The following is a 10138-nucleotide window of genomic DNA, read 5'->3' on the forward strand; positions in this document are numbered from 1 at the left end:
TCACCATCATAAGTCCATAAGATGGGAGCTGAATTAAGTCATTTGGTTCATTGAATCTGTTCTGTCATTCAATTATCTCTGATTTTTTGAACCCCATTCTCCCACCTTCTCCCCATATCCATTAATTCTCTTACCAATCAAGTACTTATCAATCTCTGTCTTAAGTACATCCAATGACTTGCCCTCCACAGATGGAGGCAACATATTTCACAGACTCACCACTGTCTGGCTGAAGAAATTCCTCCTCATCTCAGTTCTTGAATCTGAGACCATATACTCAGAACTTGGGGCTCTCCTACAAATGGAGACATCCTCTCCACGTCCACTTTCTCCAGGCCTTTCATTGGTCCACTAGGTTTAAATGAGATCACTCTCGTCCTTCTGAATTCCATCAAGTACAGGCATTAAATACTTGCATGTGTTAACCCTTTCATTCCTGGAGACATTCTTGTGAACCTCTTCTGGAACCTCTGTAGGGCCACCACATTCTTCCTCAGGCTCTCAAAATTGCTCACAATATTCTAAGTCTGTGTCTTATAATGGCTCAGTGGTACATCCTTGCTTTCATATTCTAGTCCTCTCAAAATGCATGGTAACATTGCATTTGCCTTCCCTACTATCGGCTCAACTTGCAAGTAAATCTTTAGCGAATCCTACATGAGGACTCCCAAGCCCTTTTGCACCTCCAATTTCTGAACTCACCTACCATTTCGAAAATTATCTTTGTCTTTATTCCTTATCCCAAAGTAAATGACCGTTTTAGTTAAACTCTTACAATTATCCAGAGGTACTTTTATTCTGTACTCCATGAAGAGTTTGAATCAAGGAATCTTATTAGTCTTCTGAATTCATTTTAAGCTAGTTAAGCCCTAAGATGTTCTAAGTCCTTATATCTGCCCAGTTAGGCTGCCCCATTGCTCTACTCCTTTATTCTACCTATCGAAGGGCATAACATAGAAACATAGAAAATAGCTGCATGAGTAGGCCATTCGGCCCTTCGAGCCTGCACCACCATTCAGTATGATCATGGCTGATCATCGAACTCAAAACCCTGTACCTGCTTTCTCTCCATACCCCCTGATCCCTTTAGCCACAAGGGCCATATCTAACTTCCTCTTAAATATAGCCAGTGAACCGGCCTCAACTGTTTCCTGTGGCAGAGAATTCCACAGATTCACCACTCTCTGTGTGAAGAAGTTTTTCCTCATCTCAGTCCTAAAAGGCTTCCCCTTTATCCTTAAACTGTGACCCCTCGTTCTGGACTTCCCCAACATCGGAAACAATCTTCCTGCATCTAGCCTGTCCAATCCCTTTAGAATTTTATATGTTTCAATAAGATCCCCCCTCAATCTTCTAAATTCCAGTGAGTATAAGCCTAGTCGATCCATAACCAATAAACAAATCTATAACAGCTAACTGAAATTCTGAAGTTGGCTCTTCGCTATCTGAGCCATGACCCTTCCTGTGCTTCTTCGTTTTCTGACACTTCCCTATGTTGCCACTTATTTGCCAAATCTCCCAACTTGACCATATCCTTCTGCAACTTCCCTGCCTCATCGATACTACCTGTTCCTCCACCTGTATCACTTGAAAACTTGTCCACAGTGCCATCTGGCCTAGAGTATATTATCCCTAAATCCCCAACTTTGTATGGTTTTTAGTACCCTGGAACCCTGTCCAACAGTTTTTGTTACTGTTTACAGAAGTAGCAAGTACATCATAGCTGTTCAAAAAATATCAAAGGCACTATTGTATTCTTATAGCTCATACCAGTCTGATCTGTGGTCACATTCTCCAGTTCCTGACCACTGTCCATTCCCTAGACTGCTTTCTAAGCTAAGGGAGGTGACTGCCTCCTGGATCAAATGCTCCAGTTCTTTCTGTTTTCAGTATGCAATTCTGACCAGCTCCAGTGCAGCATCTAGATCTGAATACTTCCTGAAGAGGCAAACCATTCCGTTTTGTGTCTGCTCTCTACCAACTCCCACCTGCCTCAGCTTCAAAATGCTACTGCCATTGCTGTCAACTCTTGTTCTTTACAATGAGGTGGTTATTCATTTCATAATTATTTAAAATAAAAGTAAATGAAAATTTGGAGCCTTGGAGACAATTCAATCTGCTTAGTTTAATCTGTTGTAAATTATTCATTCCTTAATATGATAAAATAATGGCTGTTATTTTTTCAGTTTTCTTAATCTAACCCAGGTCCCCCACTTAGAAAGACAATAAAAAGTAATGATATTCACAAATCACTCTTAGCTTTCATTTAATGAATTTTAGGCCATTAGAAGTTGCTCCCAGCGCTCCACATAGGCAGGTTGATGTTGGCCTACTGCTTCCATCTTCCTTTGTGTTCAATTAACACATGTACTGCCACTCAGGTAGCTTGCTTTCCTTCTGCTGTAACCATTACAACAAACATCACATTTGCATAATAAATGCCAACACAAAAATCAACATTCTTGTTCAAGTTATACATCAAACCAAATCAAAATAAAGGATAGGAGATACTGAATGAATGGCCCATGTGGTCCCATCAAGTCTTGCTGAAGCACTATTTGGATTTGAACTACCATGATCAAAAATAGTAATTACACTACTACTGTTCTTTCTGCTTTGACTTTGATTATCTTAGCTGCAGCCTTTCTGATGGAAAGCTGGTGATTTGCAAAGAAAAGGTTGCAGCAATGCCCAGCTCGCACTATATATTCTTCCCTTGAGTCTAACCACTCAGGCTGCGACAACAAGTGGTGAGATAAGGACAACTATCTGGATAACAAATTTGTGCCTCTTGGATCCGATGCCAAATCCCTAGGGTGTTGCATTAACATTTCCAGCAATCTGATGGAGTCTTTGATATGTTCAAAGCTATTTTTGAAAGGATTTTCCCCAACTAATGGAGCTTCCTCCTCCATATTCAGATGTGAAATGGCTTCTTGTGTGGCAGTGGAAGTTGAAATAAGAATTATCGTTCAGTCTGCAAGTGCTGAAATGGAGGTCTTTGTCTCATCTGAATTATCTACCGCAGAGAGCCAAGACTGCTTCATCTTATAAAAGCTAATCTTAGCCATCCTTCATCCCACTAAGGTTGCAAGCTATATCAGCCTCAGCATTTCATTGCATGATATTGTAGTCTATGCAAGGTAACCCAATGGCTGTAGTGGTTAGATTAAGTGGCATTGTGCTTCGTCCTTCCTTCTCTCCTTCTCTCTCACTTCACTGTCTTAGTCATTCTCTCGTTCTCTATCTTCCTCAGTTCCCCCCTCATTCACTCTATCTTTCTCTATCTGTCTTTTTCTCTTACAGTCCTTCTCCCTTAATCTGTCTTTCCCGTGTTCTTTCCTACTACCTTTTTCTCTCTGACTTTCCCTTTCCTTTGTTCTCTTTCTCCTAATTTCATTTCATTCATTCATTTATTATTCAACACATGTGCATCAAAACATACAGTGAATTGTGTTGTTTGCATTAGCAACCAAAACAGACTGAGGATATGATGGGGACAGCACTAACATAGCATGCCCATATTGTTTAGCTGGACAACACACACAACAACAAAAACAACACAGGAGTCAAAAACAAAACAAAAACAGCAAAAAGAAGCCTCCTACTCACTCACGAACAAGAGAAAATCTGCAGATGCTGAAAATCCGAGTAACACACACAATATGCTGGAGGAACTCAGCAGGCCAGGCAGCATCTATGGAAAAAAAGTACAGTTTGGGTTTCGCTCCAAAACGTCAACTGTACTTTTTTCCGTAGATGCTGCCTGGCCTGCTGAGTTCCTCCAGCATTTCTGTGTGTTGTTCGCACTCACTCACTCGCACACAATCAGGCCTCCAACCCCAGGATAGGCTGCCTCTGAAGACCTTGGTCCGGGACGCTCAGATTGCAGACTTGCAGACATTGGGCCCCCACTTCAGACCTGCTAACCCAGTGCTTCAACCATCAGCCCTTGACTTCTGGACTTGCCAATTTCTGTCTACAACCATTGACTTTGATCTCCTCTTTATCATCTCTATCCTTATCTATTTTTACTTCCATTTATCTTTCCCTCTTCCCTTCCTCTTTCTCTTTCATTTTCCACTCTTCCAATCTCACCTAATATCTTCTCTGGAAATTAGAGAGGCAAGTGTAATAATGAATGTGATATAATTATCTGTAAAATGACATTTCCATAGTTGTAATTAGGAGAATTGAAAGCAGGCATAGAAACATTATGGCTCAATTCTGATTGATTGAGATTGTTGGTAGGTGAAATTTGGGAGTATATTTCACTGAGCCATGAACAAGTCAAAAGAAATTACATTTCAAATTGTATTTGTGGTGATATCATGTGCAATGACGTGCCAGTAACTGATTGGAGAGAACTGAGCATGCGTGGGGTTTGCCAGAATGTATATCACCGTGTGGCGGGGTTAAGATGTGTTTGTTTAATATCGGTAAATAAAAGTTCTCTAATTATTCCAGAATATGATTCTTTATTGTTAACCCACGGTATGTTTAAATAGAAGTAACATAACATGGTGTCAGAAGTGCTTTTGGAAGAATAATACAGAAGAATTGAGAATCGAAGATAATCGAAAAAAGAAGAAAAAAGGTTTGAACGGTAATTGGTGAAATGGAAGGTTTACAAACCCCACAAAAACTGCAGCTAACTGGCAATGTAGCTGAGAATTGGAGGATATTCAAGCAACAATTTGAACTGTACTTATCGGTGATCAATTATGAAGAAAAATTGGACAAAAACAAAGCGGCAATCCTGCTCCACGAATCAGAAATGATGCAGTAGAGGTGTACAATAATTTTGTCTTTGAAGATGGAGATAATTTCAATTTAAAGTCAATAATGGACAGATTTGAAGTATTTTGGATACCTAAGTGTAATTTAACAGACAAATTTAACGTGTGCGCAGAAGGTTGCTGAAACAATTGATCAGTATGTTACGGAGTTAAGAAAGCGTAGTAGAACGTGTGAGTTTGGTTTGCTCACAGTCTCTCCCATTAAAGATAGACTGGTTTGTTACATTCGAGATAATGCTCTGAGAGAGAGGCCTTTGCATGAGCAAGATTTAAATTTTGAAAGAGATTTTCTGCTCTGCAAAGCTTCGGAATCTGTAATGTCGCAGGCTGAAGAGCTTTTTGTTGAAAATTACAATGTAAACGCTGTAAAAAAGCACAAATATATCAAGGAATATAATAATACATCGACAAAACTGACAGAGAGCAAGATGGCATTTGGAAAAAAAGTCATGTGATCGCTGTGCGTGGGAACACCGTCCAAATCAGTGTTTCACATATGGCAAACTTTGTTACAGTTGCGGTAAGATTAATCATTTTTCACACTGTTGTAGAAGTAGAAAGAAGGAAAATGAAATCAAACAAGTAAATGCAGTGATTGAAGATGAACGTGAGGAATTTTATATCGATGCGCTTTATGAAAATGCTGACATGGAGAACATAAAAGCAGTAGCTGCAGTGTCTGAGATGACCAAACAGGAGGCAATTGATGATGTGAAAAAGCAATGGCAGGAAGAGGTTGCTTCAATGCAAGCAATAGCAAAAGAGACACTGAGAGAATATGAGATTCAGTCTAATCACCGTCTAGAGCAAGAACGCTCCCAGTGGGCACAGTATAAGCAAGAAGTGAAAGCACAAGTAACGGAATTGAGAAGTTCTATTGAAATGATGAAGTCTCAGCATAAAAAAGAGATTACACAGTTAATGAATGAACTAGATGAAGAAAAGAAGATTCGTATTTCATTACAAATGGAAGTGGAAGGAATTAGGAAAGATACAGTCCAAACAGAAGCAGGGAAGCAGATTGCTGAGGAGGATAATGGGAACTGTTTACCTGAAATTCCAAATTCTAACTAGGAGACATGTGAGAGTATACCAAAAAGTTTAGTTGATATACATGAAGAAAAGCTTAAAGCAGAAAAGAAGAAGAAAACAAAGAAGCACAGGAAGGGTCATGGCTCAGATAGCGAAGAGCAAACTTCAGAGTTTCAGTTAGCTGTTATAGATTTGTTTATTGGTTAATGTTGTTATTTGTTTTTAAGGAAAAGATGTGATTCTTCAGAGATTCCGTTAACAGATGCAGACAAGAGAAACTATATAAATAATAACAAGGAAACACAAGATCTGTGTGTACTACTTAGAAGTAGTACTCATGTTCATAAACCCACAGACAGACTGATAGAGACTTGTTGAATTATGTATTTGTTTTGATTAATGTTGTAAATTGTTTTTCTTTTTAAGGAAGGGAAGATGTGGTGATATCACGTGCAATGACGTGCCAGTATCTGATTGGAGAGCACTGAGCATGCGTGGGGTTTGCCAGAATGATTCAGCATGTGGCAGGGTTAAGATGTGTTTGTTTATTTCTGTAAATAAAAGTTCTCTAATTCTTCCAGAACATGATTCTTTATTGTTAACCCATGGTATTTTTAAATAGAAATGTATTTAGAGTTTAAACTCTCCAAGTAGCCCAAAGGGGTGAGTTGAGATCGATCCAGAGTATTGATCAATGACTCTCACGGTTGCTGTAGCGGGAGGCAGCTGCAGAGAAGAGGGGAGAGAAAAGGTTTGAAACAGAAGAAACCTAGTGACAAAGAAATCATTATTTGGACTCTCTCCAAGTAGCCCAAATATTAACTGAACCTGAGCATATTTGTGAGACCATTGAATTTTTACCCGCACTGCATCCACCGTCTTGGAATTCGATTCCTAACATTGATCATGTCTGTTTTCACTAAGTATTACTTTGGAATTGATCTGAAGATCTTCCTGACACCTGCAGTTATTGATCTTTCCTTCACCTCATCCTCCATTACACAGCAGCAAAACATCTGAGAGCCCTTCTCATTTCTAATCATCCATGGCTTCCAACAAGCCTACTGAATGATTTTTACAACTAGTTTAAGTCTTAAATTACCTGCCTTTTATGTGGTGCATTGGACTTTGACCAGCACTAGCTTGACCTGAACCTAGGCTGTAAAAATTAATTTGATTTATAGTGGTATGTTAAAGCAGCAAGCAGCCTGGTTAGAACTGGCAATCACTGACCGAATCTACAGCAATAAATCTGTAGCACTCCCTACACTATGGTATTGCCAGTTCAAAGTACATTTATTATCAAAGTACATACATGTCACCATACACAACCATGAGATTCATTTTCCTATGGGCATTTTCAATAATTCCATAATACAATAATAAACAAATGTAGAATCAACAAAACACTGCACTGTTTTAGGCATTCAGCCAGTGTGCAAAAGACAACAAACTGTGCAAATACAAATAGAAAGAAATAATAAATAAATAAATAAATAAATAAATAAATGTGCAATAAGTATCATGAATTTGAGATGGAGTCATTGAAAGTGAGTGAAGGGCCAATAAGATGGTACCTGCCGTTTAGCTGTTGCTCCAGTAGGCAAATTGGAATTGATCCAAGTCACTTCTCAGGCAAGAGTTGATATTCTGTGATCCAGTCCTGCTGCCTCATCCCAACTTTTGTACTTTCCAAGACTTTGTGGCCTTCTTTTTCCTTTTAACAAAACGTACCAACTTGTATTTAATTATTAGAGGGTGGTATGTTAGCTTGGTGCTAGTGAAAAGCTATTACAGCACCAGCTGTCTGAAAGGAGTTTGTACATCCTCCTTGTGACCACCTGGATTTTCACTGGTGCTCTGGTTTCCTCTCACATTTCAAAGCCATACAGGTTAGTAGGTTGATTGGTCACATGGGTGTACATGGGTGTCTCCTTGGGCCAAAAGGGGCTGTTACTGTGCCATATCTCTAAAAAAAACCAGATAAGTTCAATGCTCATTGAATTCAGCATATTCTTGGGCAGCTGACATAACGGATTCAAACTAGAATAAGGCAACATGTGACTGTAGTGACAAGTGCAGAAAGGTCAGGCCATTATTATGCTGTTTAGTAATCTTAATTGTTTGTTTTATGAACTTATTATCAGTTCAGATGATGTCCAAGCACACACCTTCTATGTTTTTATTCTATTTTAGTATCGTCTGTGAATCTCAGAAGTAGCGAAGGTGATGTTCCTGTGTTTTCTCTATAGAGTCACAGAAGAAGCAGCTTGAAGAAAATTCGGAGTCTGCACATGAAGAATCCATATCAGAGAATGCAGAAACCTCCACAGAGGAACAAGTGGAAGGGGGCCCTGACATTGATGCAGACGGGGAAGAGATGACTGATGGTATTGAAGAAGATTATGATGACGTTGGCAGCAATGAAATGGTATGATCCGAAAGAGCGGATACATAGTAGGAGGTGATTCTTCTTGCAAGACTGTATAATTAGTTCCAAAAATAGTCAACTTAAAATACCATTGTCAAGAGCCATGCAAGAATATGTTGAAGCAGAAGGCACACGTGATTGTCATTGTGTGAGTGCAGCATCTGCATTATGATACATGTATTGAACAATATTTTTGATGTGGTCAGATCGTTACTATCTTATTAGCATTTTTTAATGAGGTGTTTCCATTATTTGGGGAGATTTCAAATGGACTACTTTGCTGGCTTCATCAGCAATTTGGTCCTTTGAAAGATGCACTGAAATTGCAGTATTTTCAACCAGGGTAAGTTAACACATTGTATTCCGCACTGTGACAAGATTGCTTTTCAGGTGGCTTTACACTAAATAAGAAAATATATATTCTTTAACAATGATTTGGAATGGCAAGCCATTTTCCCAGTAAAATGTCAGGGGGTGAGACCAGCTGAAGTCAGGGAACTGTGATTTAAAAAGAGAAATGAAGAGGAAAATGGACACCTAAAGTCTGATATGGTACACCTTCCCACACTTTCAGGAAAATCATGAGGTTGTATCAGGCATGACCAACCTAGTAGAATACTAATGAGACTGCATTAAAACAGCTTTTTTAAACTTAACATTTAAAGTTTAAAAGAATGCAGATCTAATGCGCCGCCTTTCCAATTCCCATTATTTGTTTTCTTCAATAGACAATGGACATGCCACCAGCATCCATAGATCAATAACTGGAGCTCCATGAATATACATCTTCATGATCAGACTCCATTTCCCACTTCCTCCAATTTGCAACATCTTTGCACACCAATTTTCAGAAAGTGTTGGTGTAAAATTAAGAGTTATAGTGTTGTTATACAATATGTTAAACCAATTATCTGGGTTTACTCTGAACTCTGCATACCTGTGCAGGATTTTTAATGTTATTTAATATTCTACATCATTCATGAGTTTGACAATTGTATATATTTAAGGATGATCAATGTATTTCTAAAGATTAATTAAAAGTAATGGCTACTTAATGACGTTATAGTGAATGAAAATGGATTTTTTTTACATATGTAACATACTGTATGTCACCTTGCAAATCCAGAGTTAAAATGAACATTTGTGCTACAGAATTTCTGCAGATAGCATTTGTCAGTACACTGAAGGATGAGATATATAAACAGCTGCAGAGATGCAGTCATAATGCAGCAGAATTGTCAAGAAACGATTCTCCCTGTTTATAAGCACATACTGTGATAATGTTGGTTGTGTTCTTGGCATTTTGAAAATGTCATTGTGTCACTTGTGAATAACATTAACACAAGAAAAATCTTGGACTCTTTCACGATCAATCAGTTGGAATTTGATCCTCAAAGCTAGAGCAATCCTCTTTTATTCAAAATCCTGTCATTACACTTGCGCATGTTAATTCATCTCTATCTCACTGTCAGCTTTAATTTTACCTCTGACTTACTTCTAGTAATTTCAACAGCATTGATTGTTTAAATAACAAAAAAATCTGCAAAAATAATTGTTATACTTGTAATTGATCCAAAAAATGGCATTGATGGAAAACTGAATAAATTGGCCGTCCCTATTGCCGATAATCCTTCTCTGGTTTCTTTATTTCCAGTTGAAGTATTTTGTTAACTTCAGAATAAGAATTATTTATCAGTCATAGAGGATACACAGTAACTGCTTCACTTGATAGGGTTGTTTTGATTATTATAACTACAAATTATTTTCTTAAAGAAAGCATCAGACAAATACAGTCAATGTGATCAATAGATTTTGAAGTTTTGTAATAGTGTACTTTCAGCTGTTCAGTTATTTTTCAAATTTTTTAACCATTATG

General features: G+C 38.2%; 1 protein-coding gene across 8 annotated transcripts in view; it reads left to right on the plus strand.

Annotated features, from left to right (window-relative positions):
- LOC140726975 (RNA-binding Raly-like protein) overlaps positions 1–9890 on the plus strand; it is a 946129-nt gene extending 936239 nt beyond the window's left edge. For all 8 annotated transcript variants that reach the window (XM_073044065.1, XM_073044075.1, XM_073044047.1 and 5 more), the window contains one exon: positions 8084–9890. In XM_073044065.1, coding sequence (XP_072900166.1) covers positions 8084–8268 — 185 coding nt within the window. In that variant the 3' untranslated portion in view covers positions 8269–9890. The remainder of the gene's footprint in view (positions 1–8083) is intronic.
- The last annotated feature ends 248 nt before the right edge of the window (positions 9891–10138 follow it).

The sequence above is a fragment of the Hemitrygon akajei genome, chromosome 1, assembly GCF_048418815.1.
Source record: "Hemitrygon akajei chromosome 1, sHemAka1.3, whole genome shotgun sequence".
Classification (NCBI taxonomy): domain Eukaryota; kingdom Metazoa; phylum Chordata; class Chondrichthyes; order Myliobatiformes; family Dasyatidae; genus Hemitrygon; species Hemitrygon akajei.